This window comes from Castanea sativa, chromosome 7, assembly GCF_040712315.1.
Source record: "Castanea sativa cultivar Marrone di Chiusa Pesio chromosome 7, ASM4071231v1".
Classification (NCBI taxonomy): Eukaryota; Viridiplantae; Streptophyta; class Magnoliopsida; order Fagales; family Fagaceae; genus Castanea; species Castanea sativa.
In genome coordinates this window covers 46768768-46791535 of record NC_134019.1, presented here as the reverse complement: position 1 = coordinate 46791535, position 22768 = coordinate 46768768, and the positions used below count along the sequence as shown (strand labels likewise).

At 35.6% G+C, this 22768-nt stretch overlaps 4 protein-coding genes across 4 annotated transcripts; 3 read left to right on the top strand and 1 right to left on the bottom strand.

The window, feature by feature from the left end:
* Window positions 1-867: 867 nt before the first annotated feature.
* LOC142642396 (metallothionein-like protein 4A) lies at window positions 868-2332 on the top strand. The gene is made up of 2 exons (XM_075816745.1): window positions 868-1065; window positions 2019-2332. Exons 1-2 carry the CDS (start codon window positions 983-985, stop codon window positions 2197-2199), a joined length of 264 nt encoding a protein of 87 aa, XP_075672860.1. The 5' UTR covers window positions 868-982; the 3' UTR covers window positions 2200-2332.
* A 605-nt stretch (window positions 2333-2937) lies between these two features.
* LOC142642395 (uncharacterized) lies at window positions 2938-5772 on the bottom strand. Its single transcript, XM_075816744.1, has 5 exons — window positions 5571-5772; window positions 5252-5435; window positions 4047-4253; window positions 3551-3742; window positions 2938-3340 (listed from the first exon to the last, which is right to left on the bottom strand). Exons 1-5 carry the CDS (start codon window positions 5651-5653, stop codon window positions 3206-3208), a joined length of 801 nt encoding a protein of 266 aa, XP_075672859.1. The 5' UTR covers window positions 5654-5772; the 3' UTR covers window positions 2938-3205.
* A 1768-nt stretch (window positions 5773-7540) lies between these two features.
* On the top strand, window positions 7541-13824 carry LOC142643293 (uncharacterized). The gene is made up of 9 exons (XM_075817846.1): window positions 7541-8217; window positions 8900-8945; window positions 9054-9132; window positions 9242-9287; window positions 9397-9495; window positions 11358-11426; window positions 11508-11859; window positions 11974-12131; window positions 12514-13824. The coding sequence occupies exons 1-9, from the start codon at window positions 7651-7653 to the stop codon at window positions 13504-13506; spliced, it is 2409 nt and encodes an 802-aa protein (XP_075673961.1). The 5' UTR covers window positions 7541-7650; the 3' UTR covers window positions 13507-13824.
* Window positions 13825-18420: 4596 nt separating this feature from the next.
* On the top strand, window positions 18421-22443 carry LOC142605354 (putative serine/threonine-protein kinase PIX13). Its single transcript, XM_075776820.1, has 6 exons — window positions 18421-18839; window positions 19252-19586; window positions 20727-20862; window positions 20986-21128; window positions 21405-21528; window positions 21683-22443. Exons 1-6 carry the CDS (start codon window positions 18773-18775, stop codon window positions 22129-22131), a joined length of 1254 nt encoding a protein of 417 aa, XP_075632935.1. The 5' UTR covers window positions 18421-18772; the 3' UTR covers window positions 22132-22443.
* Window positions 22444-22768: the final 325 nt, after the last annotated feature.

The following is a 22768-nucleotide window of genomic DNA, read 5'->3' as shown; positions in this document are numbered from 1 at the left end:
TCTTTTTACTGTATTTCAAGCTTACAGCTCTCTTTTGTATCTTTTGTAGTGCATTAAGTGCTTCCTTGCTAAATACCTTTTGGTTGGAGCTCTAGCCACTTATATAGTGCCATTTCCAGGGTTCCTTCATGCCATTGATCCATTCTTTTGTGCTCTGGATACCATACCTAATGTTTTGTTTGTAGTGGCTAGTCCTTTCCTCATTCTCTCATTGTTTCCCCTTTTGAGGTTTGGTAGCCCAAAAGTCCCTAGCTGACCTTCTTCTTATGGGAGATCTTGTTTGAGTAATCCTAAATGTTCTTCCCAAGTCAAGACTTCTCATCCTTTTCCCAAGGTCTTTAAAAAGACATCTCAAAGCTCTGACTGCTTCACACTTTATCACTTTCCTCTAAATGGGTAGATCTTCATTGTTAATGATGGAAGGCAAAAAGACTCCTAATCACATTCCTTCTTGGTTCCCCTTTCCTGCTTTACCCGAGGTACTAAGCTCCTTCATTAGGTGCTGACTCCTAAGCCACCATTTGTTCCCAAAGCTTTCTTCTAAATTGTGGGCGGCTTATGGGACATGACCTCCTTTGTTCCATGTGCTCATAGGCATGCCTCCCTGAACTATCCAAATCCCAGCTAATTTTCCCTGCATTTCCCGAGGATCCTCTCCCACTGACTATGGTGGGTCCTAGCAACTTGGCCCAACTCCTTCCTGCCTCCCTGTTGGGCTTCCTTGGGCACCTTGTCTTGCTTAAGCCCATGGCTCATGCTTCCCTTTGAACCTCCACACTCATAAACCAAAATTTCTTGATGACACGTATAATTTTGTAATGTGACTGGAATGCCACGTGTAGATCTCTAAGATTCTGATGTCCATTTGGCAGCATTACAAGGCCTAAGAAGAAACGCTACTATCATTAATTGAAAGTTACATATTGTTGCGGTGACTAGTTAGCTAAGTCGCCTTCAGTCTGAACTTTTTTGAGGTTAAAAAATGGATACAATAGGTCGAGGTTCTGCTGTTTGCAACGAAACCTGTAGCTGCCCTGTTTCCTGTCCCGGATGTGTGGATTGTAGGTCAGTCCATGTTCACTTCTTACATTCTACAAACTGTGCCTTTTGTTTGCTGATTTGTGGAAGAAAAAATTATACTAAAACTTTTACTAATTTTACTACTAAAAAAAAGCTATATTTTGGGGGTGAAAATCAATACAATCTGTAATATTAAAATTTTAAATTATTCATAAATATTAAAAAATAATTTTTAAAAAAAATTGCGAAATTTTTCTTTATGTTTTAAAGTTGGTACAAGTATCATTCTAGTGGAAATAGATTTTAAGTGATGATGTTTGAAAACTGTGGTTGGACTTTTCTCATTTCTAATGAAAACATGATATTGTTGCCTCTTCTTCCAAATGGTCAGGCAGTCTATCTAAGACACCACCAAAACTCAAAAAAGTGAGAAATTTTCCAGATACTTTGCAGGATCAAGGAACCGAGTAGTAATATTATACTGAACTGTAACTGAAAAAGAAAAAAAGGATGCCTATTGTTCTAATTTTTTTCAAACCAAAGCTTTAAAACATAAAGAGTGGCAATAAGGGGGTAAACAACAAATGAAGAGGTTCATGAATATTTATGTTTACTGTTGATATGAAGTCCAGGTCATTGAGTATTAAAAAAAAAAAGTAGAGTAAGTGTTAGGTAAGTGTTATACTTTAACCAAGTGGTTTTATTGGCTAATGAATCACATAATTGAATTTAATTGTCCTTAAAAATATATATATATATATATGTATGTATATATATAACATTCCTTTTGCTAGATTGGTCAATATAATCATGTAGTTGAATTCAATTTAAGAACAGCATAGAATGGTACCTAAAATTTGTATTCTAAAATAATTTACACAAAGCAGTTATTACATTTGAAGCCACATTACTATTTATCACTAAACCTTACTGTGTAGTGGAAATTTGGATCCATGTGACATAGAAATGCAATAAGTTTGTAATGAGATCATGAACAGGTGCACTACCACAAGCGTAAGCTCAACCACAGCCAAAGATGATCATATGACATGCTCATGTGGCGAGCACTGCGGCTGCAATCCGTGCTCATGCCCTAAGAATGAGCATACCATGGGAACTGGCAAGGCCTTTTGCAAGTGTGGTGATGGTTGCACATGTGCAACTTGCCTTGCCAAATGAGAGATTGAGAAACTATGTACTGGGGTGTTATAAGGGTAAACAGCTAAATGCCTCGTCATCTCTGTGATGAGTGGCAAATAATGTAGACCAGGGCTGGGTGTATGGTTTACATTGATATATAGATAAGAATAAGTCTCAGGCTGTTGGTGTACACAAAAACTATTGTTTCTGAATGTTCTCCTTTATTTTTCCCTTGTGTTTTCTAGTAGGCAGCTATTCTAAATTAGACAAGAATCAGGCCTCAACATAGGAAGCAAAGATGATAATTCAGTACAGTTCTAAGGACATCATGTCAAGTAATAAAAGCTAGGGTGATGTTTAATAAAACTGTGTACTGCAACTCCCCCTATCAGTCAGACCTTCACTTGTTTTAAAAACACATAATTAGTCAGAGAAAATGCCAAAGTTGGTGGTTTTACAAACTGAGATAACCAAATGTGATTACTGTCATTCAATAACATATTAAATACATTTTGAATCTAGTTTTTGCTTTGTGTTTAAAACTTGACACATCAATCATCTTATGTAGTAGTCATAACTGTAACATCACTCATAAGTCACACTCACCAATTATAAACCAACCTAAAGCTCATTGGCGGGAAAGTGCAGCTTAAAGCCGAATGATCTTGTGCAGTAATGAACCCAATGCTCTATGCAATTTGACCACTCTCTTGTCAAACAAGGTTTCTTGAAAGAGCTCAATATAAAGACTCCAAACAATTGCATTGCAATAAGCACTCGAAAGAAAATCATAAATAGTAGCTACCAAATCAAACAGGGTGAACTAATCATTTAAGTCCAGACTGTCCAGTTTTATTGAACGATTATTCAACAAGTGTAGGAGAGGATTTGTATATGCCTCACGTGGTGTAAGGTTGAGTTATATCTATTTTCCTCTTAACAACTAAAAGAAAGAACAAGGATGTCAAAACTCACAAGTTATCTAGCTTGACTCTACTCAGACAAGATTGACCATAGAGATTGTTGGGCCACCATATTCCATCAATCACTTTGTCTCTTCTATCTGGAAAGTTGCAGTCTGTTCTTTCCACAGATCATTCTCCAGATGGCTCTCATAAAAGCATACTTCCCCAGCTGCTTTAGCAAACAAAGCAGAAGTGCTTCTAGTGCCATAACGTCCCTATGCAAAAGAGAAAAACTTGAGAAATTCTGTAAAAAATATTACAAATTTTACTACATAAACCTTACAAATTAATGTGTCATCAATTAGAAGAAGAAATTCAAACATACCGATCACATTCATCGTCAAGTCAACTTGTAAAATTGTAGTAAAATTTGTGATATAAGTTTCACATTTTCTGAATTATAATGGAACAGTAACTAGATTTACCAATGGATTAATTGTGTCAACAAATATGGAACTTAAGTTGTATTCCCTTTCTGGAGGAAAAATGTGAGGTAGCATGCTTTCGTCGTCTTTCTCTGTGTTTTTCATTAGCTTTTCAACCATCTCTTTCACAGGTAGTTCTTCTTCACCATATGTATCCAATAGCTCTTTGAAATTATTGCCCAGTCTTTGAGCCTGAAATAGAAAAATTATCCAGACTAATTTGCTGAGAGAGTAAATGATGCAGAATATCAAGTAAAAGGCTAGCTGATATGGTATAGAAGATAAACCAAATCAAAAAGTAACATTACTCAAGATAGGATTTGTTTTGACCTATTAATTTATCTACTTTAAAGGAAATGAAGTAGCAATTAGATCATACAATATGCAGATTTGTAATTTTCCTTTTTGTGTTCATGAATAAGAAAATATGACTTTTTAATATAGTCAGAATTGCAATTATATAATGTAGATGAAGAAGTATAACATACCTTCTTACCTTAGGCCATGGAGAGTCTAAGCTTGCATTTGTTAATACATGAATCCCAGTTGAAACCTCAGTGACAAACTTGTTATCTTCTTTTGCTCTATTGGTTACATATACCATGGTTTTGGAACAAAGATCAATTAATATCAAGTTAAACCCATTATACTGATCCACCTCCTTTGTCACTTCTTCTGCAAAGTCCATGGGTTTCTTCTTGCTCTGCAGCCATGACAAAACAATCGTTCAAGGCCCTAAAAAGATTTACCTTTTTAAAACATATCAATCTCATTAAAGTTGGCTAGCAATTGAATTACGAGTTTAAAAGCTCTAAGGTAAGGCATCCAAAGTGCACAGAACTAGGATCAGTGAGTGATGCTAAGGATACTCTAAATTTTACCACATAAGTGTGAACTTTCTTACACACAACAAAACAAGTAATTTGGAAATTTATTTATTATGTTGATGTGACACCAATTAGATTCCCTGGCGTGTCAGTTTGTCAACCAGGTAGTAATTTAGCAATTTCCAAAATCATTCATCATCTCACATTATTCAAGATTTACTTGCAGGTCTTCAACAGTAATTAAAGAAAGAATCTGATAGATAGCACGGCCTGCTGCAGTTCTTGGCAGCATTCTTTATGAGCTGAACCTTAGAGATTCCCAGTTAAACTGAATTATGTTGCCACAGTGGCCACTAATCATACAGTCAAATTTAATTGTCCATGAGAAAGATAATACATTTTGTGCTCACTGGCCAATGCAATCACGTTAAGGAACTTAAGGTATGGCATCTAAGGAACAACACATAATAAATTGTACCAAAGTTTTGTCCTTTATACACTGCCCTTTTAAATCATTCAAATTAAAAGGAGAACAAACAAAACAGAGAGAGTGAGAGATAGCAAAGAATTTTATCAAAAGCTGTTAAACATAATGTCTATATTGGGATTATGTGTTAACTATGTGTAATGGTCCAAGAGGCCTAACTGTATTACTCAGCTGATGTACACCAAAACCATATTAGAGTCATGGACAATGACTGCTTGTAATAGACACGGATACAAGTAACAATGTAGACGTCAAGGGCTTTATCCCATCAAGCCGAACCATGTAATCCTAGCATTCTCTATTTCTTGTTCTCTCGTTACTTCCACTCTCTACATCAATCTCTACATTTTTTTCTCTTTAGATTTAACAAAAGCATAATGAGATTACCTGCAAGAACCGAGATGGGAGATCCCCTCTACTCTTGGCATCAGGAAGACACTTAACTTCCCTAACATTTGTGAGAAAAGCAACCCTTCCATCCCTGCTACAAGCCAACCATGTCCCACCTGCAAGCTCATCTCTCCCTCCCAATATTTCACCACCATCCCACCATTCCAATTGCCTTGTAGGCCTTCAAAACCAAAACCAAAACCAAAACAAACCCAACAAAAAATAGTACCTTGTCAACCTCAGAAACCATATCAGACAGCCAAAACTAATCCCAACAAAAAAAAAAACGAAGACCCAGATAGAGATTTGGGCTCACCTGCTGTGATATTCATCCCTATTAAGCAAAAGAATGAGTGGGTATAGAGGGTGAGCTCGCCATAGAAACACTGCAATACACATGTTCAATTTCTCTGTTAAAGAATCTCTGGTTTTTAGTACTTTACAAACTACTTGATCGTCCTCTTTGTTCTGTCTCGCCGCTCTGCTCTGCAGAGGTTGATTCCTCTACGGCACTGTCTGTTCTGTCCTCCAACCATATCTTGCCACGTGGCTTCTTGGGCCCCCATTAAAATATTGGATAATGACATGACGCACACAATGGGTCAGTGGTGGTGGCCGAACTTTTTCTCTTTTTCTTTTCGCTTTTAATAGATATTTTCCTTTGACATTGGATTGGAACTATGTATTATGGTATATGTTAAAAATAGTAATTTTGATCATGAAAATTAATTCAATCCATTTCGAATGGTTAAGACATTGTGATTTGGTTGGTGAGAAGTGAAATATGTGTCTTCTTGATTACCAAAAAAATAAAAATATGTGTCTTCCCATCCTAAAAGAGAGAAAAAAAAATCCTAATGTTTCTATAGTATTAATGTTTTGTCTTGATGTTGCAACTTCCTTTTTTTTCAATTTTTTTAAATAAATAAATATAATAAGAACTTAGTGAAAGTGTGAAACTACATTAAGATCTCCATGAATGGTTAAAAAACTTTTCGCATACATGTGAAGTGATATTCTAGTTAGAAAAAACACACGAGGTGAATAGCACCTTTACTAAACAATGTTAATTTTCTATGATTTTTTTGTATGAATAAGTAGTTTTTTTTTTTTGTCAGCCTCTAAATCAAATAATTTTTTTTTCGAGTGTAGACTAACTAGAAAGAAGAGACTATTTGTCATTACTTTTCTGCTTTGTTTTTTAGCTTATTTTTTTATGTACAATTTTTTAAGTATTTACTTTTTATAGAAACAACCATATTTTAACGAACTTTTAACTAAAAAGAGGTAAAATGTCAAACAAGTTTGAGCCAAATAGACGCATATGTACTTTACTTAAGCTACTATTAAAACATGTCATAGGATGGATAAGTCAAAAAACAACAAAAAAATATTTATGGTCCTGTTCATAAACAAACCTAAGAAAAAAATTAGTACAGCAAAAGAAGGAATTTGAATCTTAATTCCTCTATTAAAGAAGAACAAACTGTACTGCTAAGTTATTCATAAACAAACTAATCACTCTAAACTCAATGTATGCACATAGGTATATCCTATATTTATTAAGAATTATTCATGATATTCAAGATTCAAACTTTCTCTCCTTATTGTAAATAACTAATTATAATTTTCTTTTTAAAAAGGTACATCTTATATTTATCAAGTTCATTCCAATATATATTAATCATTCTTGAGCCTAAACATATTTATTCATCAAAACTTAAAAGTGATTCAAAAATTAACTTCAATATATCTAAGAACAAAGTTTGACGATAACTCTGTTCAATAATTTTTTTTTATTAGATGTGAATTTTAACAAATCCACCATTAAATTACATTTTTTTTCTCATATCATCCATATTTACAAAATTTCCATAAAATCAAAAATCAATAACTATACTATCAATAAAATATTTAAATTTCAAGTCTTTATAGATAAAAAATTATACATAAAATATAAATTTATTGGTTAAATAGTAAATAATATCTGATTGGTACAAAATTTAACATATGCCTTGGTAAACATAATCATGTTTATATTATAAAGTTCCAACTTTGATTTTTTAGGAAATAAAAATTATTAAAAGGAAAGAAGGAAGGATTATCCTAAAATCCCATTGTTTTGTCTTGATTCTTCACAACAACACGTGTTAAAGTAGGATAAAACCCGTGTGAGTGAATATCACGTGATTGGCATGCACCCCTCAGACAAATTAAAATATTAAAAAAAAAAAAAAGAGAGAAAAAAAAATTAAAATAAATAAAAAAATTAACACCCTGTTTGTTTGTCTGTCTCTCCCTAGAGAGAGAGAGAGATAGACTTTCAGAGAGAGAGAGAGATAGAGAGAGAAACAAAGAGAGAGAGAGAGTGAGAAAGAAAGAGAGAAGCAGAGAAAATGGGTAAGGTAGTAGAGAGGAAGAAGAAGAAGAAGAAAGGTCGTCCTTCTCTCTTAGATCTTCAAAAACGCACTCTCAGAGAACAACAACCCCAACCACCACAACCACCACAACAACAACAACAACAGCAACAGCAGAAGCGAAATTACAACTCTGCCCCTCATTCCTCTCCTAATTACCGAACTACCCCTCCTCCTCCTTCTTCCGCCGTTCCTCTCCGCCGATCCACTCGCCGTAACCCTATCCCCGACGAAGACGAAGACGAAGATGAAGAAGAGGAGTCCAACTCGAACTCGAACTCGAACTCGAACTCCGACGATAACGGCAACGGCAACAACGGCGGAAACGGAAACGAATCGGCCGGCGGCGGGAAGAAAAAGCGGCGGCGGGAGAAGAAGCTGAAGCTGGTTCTCCGGCTGCCTCCTTCGCAGAAATCCTCGCTCAATTCGGCGTCTTTGAATTCGTGCAACTCCGATTCCATCGCCGACGACGACAACGCCGCCGCCTCCGATTCCAACAAGAAGCGTAAGATCAATGCGATCGCTCGTGGATCTGACTCTCTCAAGGTATCGAATTTTTTCCGTTCAATTTCGCGCTTCCAAAACTGCCAATTTTTCCTCTCACAAGTTTCAATTTTTGAAAAAATTGCTTTTTTTTTTTTTTCTATTTGGGTTTTCAATTTCGCGGTTGAAAGCGCGAAAATTCGTTATCTTTTGTTTTTTAAACGTTGACGTTATTTGAAAACTCCTTGAATTTCGCACCCTTTTAGAGAGAGTATTAGGACCTTGTATTTTGTGAAAGAAAGGGTTTGACTTGGTCCTATATCTTTGCAAATCAAAATCAACAAATTAAATTTCTGGGTGGAGGCAAAATTAGTGAATCACTTTTTTGAATTATATCTTTGGGATTGTTAAGAAATTTAATCAGTATTTATTTACTCAATCTTAATAATGATTTGACTGTCAAATCTCAAAAAAAAAAAGTGTAAATTTGTCTTATCTTTTTTTTTTTTTTTAATAATTAGTTTACAGTTCGTAACTGTATTTTCCCTTTTTGGGTGCTTTGAATGCCGCCTTAAAACTTTGCTTTTTTTTTTTTTTTTCCATTGCTACTTTGGTTTTTTTATTTTTGCTTTCACTACCCACAATAGAAAATACTTTCAATTTTCCCTATATGTTTGTTTCTTTGTTTTCATAGCTCATTATTTTGATTCTAATTGCTATTTTTGTTTTTTTCTTTGCACTGCAGGGTGAGAAGTCTATTTCTGGTGCAAACCCCACAAGCACCCACCAAGGTTTGCTTATAATCTGACACCCATTCGGTTAAAAAAGGAAAAAAAAATTTACTTTTTTTTTGTTTGTTTGTTGTTTTTTTTGATGATTAAGTGGATGATTATGTGTAGGGGGTCAGTTGGATTCGGGTCCCTCAACGCCTTTACCAGATAAAAAGCTGTTACTATTCATCCTCGAAAGGCTTCAAAAGTGTGTTTTTCAGTTTTCCCAGATTTGCATTTCTTTGATTACTTTGATGTAACTTTTGGTTTACACTGTGCTGAGGTGTTTTTTTTTTTTTGTTAAAATTTAATGTCAGGAAGGACACTTATGGTGTATTTTCCGAGCCCGTGGACCCGAGTGAGGTTAGTTCTGTTCTTGAGGGTGATAAATAATGCTGATGCATTAAGTTCTAGGACTTGTATTGTATGCTTTTATTTATGTTACTATTCTGAGATTTATGTATTTATGCAGCTTCCTGACTATCATGAGGTAATTGAGCACCCAATGGATTTTGGAACTGTGAGGAAGAAAGTTTCTGGTGGAGCTTATGCCACTTTGGAACAGTTTGAGGTTGGTTTGAACTCTTATGGTTTTGTTTTAGTTAGAATTATCTTCTAATTTTAGTTTACTAAGTTGCTAATTTACTGTAAATGCTCCAATTGGCATTTGGTTCTCTAAAGACGTGGGATTACTTTTGTCTTCACTCTTCCTTTGATTCCAGACTGAATGGATTGAGTAAAAGATGTCCAATTTGGAGTTGAAATTGTTCGTGTTGGCCATGCTTTGTCTTAAGTGTCTTATTGTCTGGAATGGCTATCGCCGGGTTGGCCTGCCATGCATTGCAACTGATTTAATTTAAGGATCTACTGTTGTTGGGATTGAACTTTGGAATATACTAAGTGTCCTTGATTCATTCCTTTTAAAATGCCTTGTTGCATATTTATAAGTTTAATGATCTTGTCGTCAGCTGTTGTGTTTTGTAGCTTCTGTAGAAGGAAGTTTCTGTCTCATTTTTTCTTTGTAGCAATGGTGTAAATGTTTGCACTATATTCATTTAGATATTTATCCAAGCTGTAGTTTAATAATTGAATCATGATCCTGTCCAGATTAGCATTTAGTAATCTACCATGCGTCCCATGCTTTGTAGCTTTACAAGCTGCATTCAAGTCAACGAGTTCAAGTATGTAAAATTTGGTTTTCATACTAACCAATGTTACTCTTTTGATTAGTACTAATCAATGTTACTCTGAGTGAGCTTTACCTCTTAAAGATCTGTTAATCATAATTTTTCCTTGTTTCTACTACTCGCTAGGAACTGTTTTGGCTTTAGAACGAGGACACCTCTAGACCTTAAGTCTGTTGGTAAAGGATTTTGGTGGGCTTGGACCTAGGTTAGATCTTATCAATTAAAGAATGAAAATAAAAGGTTTTAGAATTAATATTGCTCGGTATACAGAGTCTAACTAAAATTTCCAACGTGCACAGCATACTACTCAACTTGTTTACATAGTTTTTGACTGTTGGAGAATCCCAAAACAAGCTGTTTATATAATTCTTGTCCATTTGCAGTTTGTTTGTCAATCTGCTCATAGGAAGTAGAAGCTGACGTGCAAGTATTTTCTTGCAGTCTTTGCATTAGATTGTAGCATGTAATGGGAGATTGGATTTGTGTGAAGGAGCTTCACAGGGTCACATTAGTGTTTTATTCGAATCACAAGAGACATCAGGATTAATGTGATGCTTGCCATAATTGATGTGTTGTGGGAGGAATAAATGGGAGGACAATCACATTGCAAAAGTTAGGCTGCACCATGTGTCAGTTAATGCATTTTGGTTTATAGACCTTGCATATGCAGCGTATATTACGGTCTTCCTCTTTTGCATGTATAAGGGAATCTACAATTATGAGAGCAATGTGCTAAGCATGTCAGATGTATGCTATGCATACATAATGTTAGTGATTAGCGGTAGTCTTTGCCTATTCTTCTTTTAGCATCATTGCTTTCTATCTTGTATGGCTGACATACCTCACACAGAGAGAGAGGGAGAGAGAGCGAGTCTCTTTCAGATGTTTCTGTTGGTTCAGCTGAAACAGTTAAAAATCTTTTTTAAAGTAGTCTTAGGCAAGATCTACTAGTAAACTTCTGCTATATATATATATATATATATATATGTATTATGGCTTTTTTATATATTGTTTTAGGCATTAATGTGCTGCTAAGACTTATCTCCATATATAATTGCTTGGTGGAAATAATAATATTTTACAGGTTTATATTTTATTAATTCTGGAAAGTCTTTTGATTATGCCCCTAGAATAATAGGCCAATGGCTTAGTGGAATGATGCTGTGGAAGTCATTCTTCATGCATATTTTGCAAGAATGCTTGAACTAAAGTTCCTGAATATTAACTTGATGTTCTTGTTGTGCAGAAAGATGTGTTCTTAATCTGTTCGAATGCAATGCAGTATAATGCACCCGATACCATATATTTTCGACAGGTGTGGTTTGTTTTAAGCTTCTATCTTGCCATTGTTAGGCCATCCTTTTGTGTTTGTCTGTAACATTCATTTTGTTTTCAGGCACGATCCATACATGAGCTGGCAAAAAAGAACTTTGAAAATTTGAGGCAAGAAAGTGATGATAATGAACCAGAGCCCAAAATAGTGAGAAGAGGCAGACCACCAACCAAGAATTTAAAAAAATCACTGGGCAGGCCTTCCTTGGAGCGTGCTGGCTCAGAGTTTTCCGCTGATGCCACTCTTGCTACTGGGGGAGAAAACAACTGGTCCAATGATCTGAGAAAAGGAACTCATCTTTCAGACAAATCTGCTTTGGCAGATTCATCTGGACGATTCCATGGTTCTCGCAATAATGATGTTTATACTAATTGGATGGTCGATAACAAATCTGAGAGGAATGATGAATTTCCAGGTTTGAAATTTGAGCATTGGCTTGCTTTTGGTTGTCCATTCACTACAATTCTCCTGCTTTGATGCATAAATCCACTTTTAGTGGAGGCTTGAGGCTTTTTTACTTACGTTACAGGTTCCACGATGAAGGGATATCAAATAAAGAATGGGAAGAAACCATTTGTACTTGATGAGACCAGACGGAATACATACAGGCAATCCCATCCATCAGCTAGTGGACGAGAGCCATCTGTGTTAGCTACTTTTGATATAGAGAGGAAGCAGCTAATGGCTGTATGTATCACATTAATGTTGAGCTTTCTTTTTAATTCTTAGAAGATGAAACTGATGCTACTCAGCCATGCATGAAATCCCTGTTGATTGATGGGAGATCTTAAAAAAAAAAAAATTCTAGAATGAACCAAGGCCAAATGATTTGAGTTACAAAAACTTACAAAACAATCACCAATAAAAAAAGATAATTGGATTTAACTGGTGTCACCCTTCAACTATGTTAGGGTCCTGTCCTCTAATATTTCTCTTTCAGGAATCATTACATAATCAGTATAAAACTCCTCAGAAGTGTTGCAGTCTCTGTTTGGTTGACAAATTATTTGGTTCTCTTATCTGACCCTGGATTTTGTTGGTTTGTTGACTTGGCTTTTATATGAATCAGGTAGGGCTTCATTCAGAGCAGGGGTATGCAAGAAGTCTGGCTCGTTTTGCTGCAAATCTTGGGCCCGTTGCTTGGAAAGTTGCTTCTAAAAGGATAGAAAGGTCTTTGCCTGCTGGCGTGAAGTATGGCCCTGGATGGGTTGGAGAAAATGATGTCCTACCACAGAGGCCACTGCTACTCCCTTCATCGTTAGCAGGGCAGCTATCACCATTGCTGCCATTTCCTGTTATCAAAAGTTCATCCTCTACTGCAACACCTTGTGCTGTTGAATCAAAGGGAGATGATTTTTCAGAGATGATGCCTGAAGGGAATAATTCGTCTGAGAAACATGTACCTTCTGCTCACTCAGCTTTGGATGAACATCCAAGAAAGCACCTCCCTCCGTCTGCCACCACCTCATCATCCCCATTTGCTGCAAATAAATCTCCTGAACCTCTGACAGGAAAAGCAGAAGTTGCTCAAGGAATAAATTCTAACTCTGGGATTAACATATTGAATAGCAGTACAGGTGCAATCAGGCCAAGGCCGTCCTTTCCAACTCACCAAAGCCCTGTAATTCACCTCGGCATGAATGGATTTAGTGGCTCATATGGGTTTAACATTGCTGCTCACATGGGGAAACTAATTGGAGCAGCCAGGCCTCCTGGTTTTAACATACAGTCGTCGCAGGTGCTTGACACAGTCTCCAGGACTAATACTAACTTCATCCGTCCGGCGACTGCAAACAGCCTTAACTCGGAAGACCCTTCAACAAATTCTGGCAGCTCATTGCCAAACTCTGGGAGTGAGGCATTGACTCCACCAATAAGGGGCCTTCATCCGCGGCCAACTTGGCAAGGGTTGTCACCACAACAGAAAACAGAAGCTAGATTGACACCACAACAGAAACCAGATTCGGTTCCACCTGACCTGAATGTCATATTCCAGTCTCCAGGATCCCCTAGTTCTAGCCGGGTTGATTCAGCACAGCCAGATTTAGCATTGCAGCTATGAGAATAATTCAATTTTTTTTCATCTCTTTTAACCATAGAAAGGTGGGTTTATGATTTGTTGCTCCTAGTTATGAGACCAACGGGGCTTCTAAATGTGGAGCCGATTAGAGCCGCACCTAATTGTATTGTAGAAGAGTGTAGGTTGTTCCTGTACAGATTAATGTATTCTAATTCTTAGGCCCACAAGGAAAAAAAAGGTTTCATTTGTAACGTTGGAAACCATTATTTAGCAAGAATTTGTTAGATAATGTAAGATGTTTATTTTATATTATAATCCTCTGTTAATTATAACAAATAGAAATTGCTTGAGATTTGATAATTTGTAGACTGCAACGTTGCATGCATGACGATGAGATTAATATGAATGTTTCACTGGTTTCAATATTTGATCCCACATAATACCAAGTCCGCTAAAAAGCTTCCTAACTTTAAAAGCAAAGAGTTAAATGGTTCAGGACCTTGGTACTTCTAATTTTGTTGCATACTTGCATGTACTTTTAGAACTTGAACACTGCATATAATGTGTTCCTAATTCCTTCTCTTCATTTTTTCCCCTATAATACATATAAGGTCATCTAATTATTAGTATCATTCTATAATTGAGTGTTCTTGAACAAATGGACTTTGTTTCATGAAATATGATTTTCAACATATATGTTTGCCTATTTGTTGAAAGTGTGGTAGACGGAAAGGGGAGGAAAAGTATTCTTTTGGGTGTGGGCCTTGCCAAAATAAACTCAAAAAACCCAAATAACCGACTCTTTTGGGACTCGCTAAACGCATTTTTCCCAAAAAAAAAAAAAAAAACCTCAGCTATGCCAAGAAATGCTTCACATGACCATAGGTGACTAGGTCCTGCTAGGATCTGCAATCAATAGAATTTTGAAAACTACTAGTCTGTCGTATGGGGGTGGAACATTACCAGTTGCACAGTGGGGATTGAGATAAAGCTATTCATGAAAAGCATGGATTAATTATTACAGGTCTAAGTTTCAATGTTATGAGTACTTGACCTGTGACTGCCCCATAATAGACAATTCTAACTGGCACTCAAAAATTGGGTTTCTTGATTTTGATATAGTCAATGCCTGCATAAATGAGATTGAGAAGTGTGTTTCTTAATGACCAAACACCCCAGAAGTGGGTCAATGGATTCAATGTTATACAAGCTATATTGAGGCTTCCTGGACTCTATTCACCAACCACCTGAAAATCCAGCATGCTGGTAATTTAGTCATTTTAATAGAATTGTTTATACAGTGGAGCCCAGCCCAATCAAGATTAGAAGTCCATATTATTTTCTCCCTATTTTAATAGAATTGTTTATACGGTTGTTATGTGTGGTTAAATAACAGTTTTTAAGTTTAAATTTTTTATTAAAAAATGTGTGGGTGAAAAAAAGTTATTAAGTTTAAAAAATTTATAAAAAAAAAACGTGTAGAAAAAAAAAACGTGTAATATTATTTAAAAATTAAAAATTATTATTTAAAAACATGCGGTAAACAGCCCTAACAAGTCAGACCAAAAATAGAGAAATTATGAAAGATAATATTCAGTCAAAGAAAGAAGCCATGTATTGTAGTGCCATGACTTTGACTTTTCTGTAGTAGTGTATGTGGAAAGCAACAACCCAAGGTAATTCCAAAGCCGTCAAGACTCTGTAATTCTTTTCTATGTGACCACCATTATTTTTTATGTAATTATTGTGGACATATTCTGGTAAATCAGATGGAATCTGTGCCTAGTTTATATTTTTTGTTTGGTTTGCTTTTTTTCTTTTTTTTTCTTTTTTTTTTCTTTTTTTTTTTAAATGAGATTCAATTAGAAGAAGAAAAAGAAAAACACCAATACTCTTTTACTGCACAGCAAAAGTCAAACATGATGGGTATGTTTGGAATTCGCTTATTTTGCTAAAATTGAAAATTTTTTGTTGAAAGTACGGTAGATAAATGTAAAAGTTAGTTAAATAGTACAGTAAGACCCGTGAATAGTACTAAAAAGTGCAGTTAGACTCATGAATAGAAGCAAAAATAAATTAAATAGTAACATAAGTTTGCTTTTTAGTTTAGAGTCAAACACACATGATGTTTCAAAAAAGAATATCCAAATTAGGTAAATTACTAAAATCAACCAAGAAATGAGGAGACTAGCAATAACTAGTAAGCTCTTTTAAAGAGTAACAAAAACGTTACTTAAACAAGAAAAGAAAAGAAAAGAAAAGAAGAAAAAGAAAAAAAGGGAAACACTTTTATCATAGTAACTCTTTTCCTATTAGAGCATTCTCATTGGGACTGCCAAATGGGATATGTAGGAACAATTTAGTATTAAAACCTAAAAACCATCCAATATTTGGACTTGTAAACCCCAAAAAAATTACAATTGTGCTGCAGTATCATCATAAATTTGTGATGATGCTGTAGCACAATTGTAAAAGTAAATAATACTTTTTTATTCCTCATCTTCCCTCGGTCTCTCTCTTTTTTGATAGATCAGTCCTCAGAGTTCCCCCACTCCCTCACATCTCTCTCTCTTGTGTTCAAAGCTTAACACCAGATTATCAAAAAAAAAAAAAAAAGCTTGACACCAGAGTTGTTTTAGGCTGTGGCGTGGATCGAGTGGGTCGAGATCAGCATGGGTTTGATCAATAGGTCAAGATTGGCATGGGTTTTGACGAGTGGGTTGTACAACAGTGGAGATCAGCGTGGTGGAGATCGGTGGGTGGTAAGATTGGCATGGTGGAGATTGATGGGTAGTGAGATTAGTGGATTGAGTTTTGATTTTGCTATGAATTTTGGGTCTTGATTTTGCTATTTGCTATTGATTTTGGCTAGATGGTGAGACTAAGTTTTGATTTTGCTCAGAGAGAGTGGAATCGAATTTTGTTAGGTTATTTTTTAATGGGTTTGTGGTTGGCTTGTGGGTTGGTATTTACTGGGATTGTGGTGCGTTTAGGGTCACAGTGGTGGATGTTTGGAAGTGGTGTGGTTGAGAGGATGATTGCTGTGTGGTTCTGTGGTTGAGAGAGTGACAGAGAGACATAAATTAGAAAGGAGAGAATTTTTTTTTTTTGGTTAAGTGGGGGAATTTCATTAAACTAACTAGCCATAAACGGCGAAGTAGTGGCAGTAAGCCTTAAGGAATACAAACCCAACGCCTCAGAATTTAAAATATTACAAAGTTCTTCCGAATAAGGAGAGTCTAATACAAAAAATGTCCTTGAAAAGTTGCAGCCTCCTTTGGCCAGATAGTCCGGACGCCTATTCACTTCCTGAAAGATATGGTTGATCTTGACTTGGTGGAATTGACGAAGGAAGTACTTGCAATCATTGATTAAAGAGGAGAAGGAGTTAATGAAATTTTTGGCAGAGTGCATCAAGTCCACTACAATTTTTGCATCTAATTCAACAAGTAATTGGGAGATGCCGAGCTAGGCAGCAAGCACCACACCATCCTTCAGCGCCCATAGCTCGGCAGTAACACTTAAGGCAAACCCAACACGTCTTAAGTATCCCTTAATCCACTCCCCACGATGATCTCAAATTAGACCACCCCCACCCGCCTTGCCAGGATTCCCAAGCAAAACACCATCAGAATTAAGTTTAAACCAGCCAATAGAAGATCTGTTCCAGCACACCTGAACTGTCATACTGGGAGTATTATAAAATGGTATAATATAATTGATAGAGTAATTTTTTAAGATGATAAAATAGGAAAGTATAGGATAGGGAGGCTCTTACTATTAAAAGTTAAAGTTAAATTCAGTGCTTTACTCAACCTCATCATATCTTCTTACCCTCAGATAGCTTTTTTTGAACTGAAACAGTACTAGTTATCACCTTGTATGAATATGATGCAGAAAAACTCGTAAAGTAACCTCGAATGAGTCAAAATAACTTTGTTTGAAACGAATCAGTGCTAGCTGTCAGTTTGTCACCTTGTATAATGCAGAAAATCTAGAAAACTCAAGTGAGTCAAATTGAAATAGCTCAATAAAATAAAAGTTTGTGATTAGTTCCTAATAAAAATGTAACAAATCTATATACACAGTATATTTCATATTTTATAGTTATTAGGGTAACAATTTGTGATTGTGACTGGTGTATAATAGACTGATGATTGTAAATAATAGTTTTATGTGAAAGTAATATAATACTAATCACAATTATTGATAATGTATTATGAAAAGATTATGTATTATGAGAAATTTAAAAATTATAATAAGAGTCTATAAATACAGTATATTTTATAATTGTTAACGTAACAATTTTTGATTAGTGCACAATAAGTTGTGAATGATGATATTATGTAAGATAGATATAAAATTAAAAGCCTGTGTTATTTATTGCTAAAAATTAAAAATTAAAAATATTATAACAAAACTCTTTTTAAATATATAAATAATACTATAAAATTCAGTTTTAATATAATTTCTTCTGAATTAGACAACTTATAAATTTCATAATCAGTGCACGAGACCAGAGACATCCAGCTCAAACTAATTACACTGCAACTATAGATGTTAGTGAAATGCGTCATGTCTCATGTAAAGTTAGAAATTTAAGGTAATTCCCAAACTGTTAATAGTTTGGTTTGAACTTTGAAGTGAAACAGTAAAAGCTGACAACCTATGTATGACGCAGAAAAACTTGTGCCTAGAAAATGACGAAGTTTCCTTTCCAACTACGTATTTTTTTTGTTTGTACTTTGTGTCCTCCTATGGCCATAATGACACTGTTGAATTTTAAGAAAAAAAATAAAAAAAGAAGAAGAAGAAAAGGAATTGGATTGAACATCTTCTCTCTGACTTGACCAAGCCCCTGTGAGCACGGCAATTGACTTAGAATAACGGTGTTAAAAGTCTGCATCAACGCGCGAAGCTTTAAAATGTTATAAAAACCCATTTCCTTTTCATAGTAGACTCAGTCATCGCGCAATTAGTGTATCACAGTAATTTTTTTATATTTATTCTAAGTTGAATGCCACAGTTTATTGCTTATTCTGGTGTGAATAGACAGACAAATGGTCATATACACAACCCCAGAAAGTAAGAGTCAGAGCCCAGAGGTTTAGACTTTAGTTAATTGGTAGATGGTGCAAGGAGAGAAGTTTCAAGCAAAAATAAATTAAAACCCATCTCAAGTTGTTGAAGGATATTTATCAAAATCACAGGAGTTGAATCTTGAAATAGCTCTGAATCATCAGCAATATCATAACAAAGACTACCGCAAATTTTGTGGCTCTTGCAGGAAGAGAATAGGTAGTTTCAGATGGGGAATTGTTGGGGTTCCAAAGCTGAAAACCCAACTCCCAGCACTACTGGTCGTCTAAGTTCAGGTACCCAATATAAAAAGTTGTGATTTTGATTTGTATATTCATCAAATTCTTCAATTTCTCATGTGGGTTTTCTTGTTTTTCTTTTCATGTTTCATAATCCCTCTTTTTTGGTCATAAAGTTGGTTTTTTTAATTAATTAATTATTAATAATATTGACTTAGTGATCAGTGACAAAACTCTCTGTTATGGATTTTCACTATTGTTTTTAGGACTATTTTGATCTGTCATTACAACATGAACACCTTGATTGTCTTCAATTTTGTCATGTGGGTTTTTAGTATTTTTCATGTTTGTTTAATTACAACTTCTTCAATCTACATGATAAGTTGATTTGGATGTAAGCTACTGTATGATCAACACCAAAACCCCCAGTTTGTAACATTGAATCATGTCATTTGGGTAATTCTAACAGGGACAGGGGCAGGGACATCTCAGGCAATCAGCAACATAACTTCTTCTAAGGGTAGTACCATCTCTGCAAAAAGCCAATTCTCAGCTGCTAGTGGGGATGAGGCTTATCCAGATGGTCAGATCTTGCCCACCCCAAACTTGAGGATCTTCAGTTTTACAGAATTAAAGGTTGCAACCAAGAATTTTAGACCTGATACAGTACTTGGTGAAGGAGGATTTGGACAGGTCTTTAAGGGTTGGCTCGAGGATAAGGGGCAATCCAAGAGTGGAAATGGGACGGTAATTGCTGTCAAAAAATTGAACTCCGAGAGCTTGCAAGGATTTCAGGAGTGGCAGGTAATTCTACCCAACTTGCTAGGGAAGAATATAGTTGTGAAGTTCATGTGTTTTGAATTCCTTTAGTCCTTTCAGTTGCACTTTTACTATGCTTCTTGTGAATCCATTTAGGCCTCTCAGTTACACTTTTACTGTGCTTCTTGTTGCAATATTCATCATTGCTTGTTTCTTTTTAATGTACCCTTCTCCACTTCTAGAAAATGATCATGCAAAAGGTAATTGGACAGGAAAGGTAGTTGCAAATAGTATAGACCACTTTCAATGGTATTCATGTAAGATCTTATTCACGACTTCTCTTTCTTGTTTGGGTTAATTGCAGCTATCCACCCAAAACTATAAGCTCATTGCAGTGTTTATGATCATTTTTTATTTTTCTTGCAATCAACACCCTGATTCGAGATCAATTTGTAATGTTTGCTACACTTTAAAATTAGAATCACACTTAAACAAATTAGTGGGCTGATCAGGTGGTGGGATGCTCTACTGTGTTAGTTTTCATTAATTTGCAGTGTCCACCTTAACCAACTCACTAATTTGTTAAATTTTTAACACTAATTTTGGATGGTTGGGTAAACATTGCTAATTAAGCTCAAATTAGTGTGTTGATTTCAAACATTTGTGATTCAGAGTGGATGTTGCAAACAACCCCATATGTTATGATGATAACATAATGAACCCTTTGATATATTATATCCAAAAAAAAAAAAAAGAACTGTTGGATATGTTATTTTGTTGCGTCTTAAATACCGTAAACAATTGCCTAAAGAAAAAAAAAAAGAAGAGAGAGGAAACAATGTATTCAGTTGTGATTTAGTTTACTTTGGCTGAACTGCTACTCCCTCATTGCCTCTGAGTCTGGGGTACAAAAAATTATTCTGGTTTATAATGATTAGTGCAGATGGTGCCTAGCATAACTAGTTTGAGTAGAGACCAAAGCTTTATGGAAAATTAATTACCTTATGTTGTGAATGCTTGTTCTGTATTAAATTAAGCCTGAGTTCTTGGTTTTCTAAACCACATCACCAATGCATTATTTGGAGTTTGGTTAGATGTTTCACTAATTTTCTTTATAATATTACATTCAAAGTTCAAACCATTTTAAATATGTATGCTTATCTCAGTGCTAATTTATTGGTGCAGTCAGAGGTGAATTTCTTAGGAAGGCTTTCTCATCCTAACCTTGTCAAGCTGTTAGGCTACTGCTGGGAGGACAGAGAGTTACTCCTCATTTATGAATTCATGCAAAAAGGCAGCCTAGAAAACCATCTGTTTGGAAGTAAGAGCTTAAAACATAATTGAATTCTATTACTGTCCATATGTGCAGGGAATGTGCTGTGAATGTGATTCACATATAAAAGTTCATTTGATTCACCGTACACTACATCTTTTATTTATGCAGGGGGGTCAGCTGTTCAGCCACTTCCATGGGATTTACGGCTTAAGATTGCAATTGGAGCAGCTCGGGGCCTGGCTTTTTTGCACACATCTGAAAAGCAAGTTATTTATAGAGATTTTAAGGCCTCCAATATACTGCTGGATGGGGTAAATTTCTATTGAAAAGTGAATAATGATCATACTACAAGAGATACACTAAGGAATGATATATTGCTACTGTCGCTAGCCCATTGATTATTATATCATCTTTTCATCTTGTTCACATTTCCAACCTTTATGCACACCCATTTTTCCCTTTGTGAACCCACCTCTCACAATTGATCCACCGCGTCATGGAATTAAAAAGTTTAAAAATTCCTTGGTCACAAAAAGAATCTCTCACAAATAAATTTTGAACTTGTCTAACTTTTGGTTTAATTGCAGTCTTATACTGCCAAGATATCAGACTTTGGCTTGGCGAAGTTGGGTCCATCAGCTAGTCAATCACATGTGACAACACGAGTAATGGGCACGTATGGTTATGCTGCTCCGGAGTATGTTGCCACAGGTATTATTTCTGCCAAAACTTTTGGACTTTTGGTGCTCTTAAGGTCAAATGAGGGTGAGGCTTAACCTTGACCTAAATTTTGGCAAACTTCAGCTACTTAACCCTGAATGTTTTAAAAGCTGTGCCATGACAATATGTTATGCTGATTATGCAGGGCATCTGTATGTCAAGAGTGACGTGTATGGTTTTGGTGTTGTTTTAGTTGAGATACTAACAGGTTTACGGGCACTTGATACAAATCGTCCAAGTGGGAAACATAATCTGGTGGATTGGGTCAAACCATATTTATCAGAAAGAAGAAAATTGAAACAAATCATGGACTCCCGGTTGGAGGGAAAATATCCATCCAAGGCTGTATTCCATATATCTCAGCTTGCTCTAAAGTGTCTTGCAGCTGAACCTAAGCACCGACCATCAATGAAGGAAGTTTTAGAGAAATTGGAACGCTTTGAAGCGGCCAATGAAAGACCAAGGGAACCTAGAAATCACGCTAGTCATCCTATGGTTCATCGACAAGGCCAGCAGCCATTGCACCATCGTTCTCCACTTCATCCAAGACTGGATGGAAATCCAGCCTACCAAAATTCCTCCCGAGTAAGGTGACTTGGATACATCTGCTACCTACAAGCATAATTCTTCACTTGTATGCTGATCATTACTCGTGAAAAACAACAATTCCCACTTTATTTTTTAATTTTGATTAATGTGATCTTTTGTAAGTTACAATGGGTATTATTATTTTACTGGTGACTTGTATGTATTGAATGTGTATTTAGCAGCGGGACTGTAATTATCTAGAAGGTCTGGTGAGTTGTACTTAAGGATGTGTTACTAAGTTATTAGTTTTGTTTCCAAAGCCTGCACATTATATATCGGGATCCATTAATTTGAATATCAAGAATTCTTTCTTCTCAAGCTTCTCATTCTAGTGAGTTTTTACATTTTCTAGCTTGGAATTATTAAAGTAGTGAAGAAAAGAAACTTGATTAGCATCATCTTATCAGTAGTGTGAAAAATATACTTGTATGCTTTTATAATATTTTTATACAACCATGTGGAGGATTGAGGAGCTGTGTTGTGCTTGTGGACCCTTTTGGTTCTGGTGATGATTCATTTTTGTCAAAGAGACATGAAGATCTCATTCTTTCTGAATGCATGTCATGCATCTGAATTTTGAGTTAATTAGTAAAACCCATCTGATCTCACTGCTCCTATTTTTAAATTGAAGAGCATCACAGAG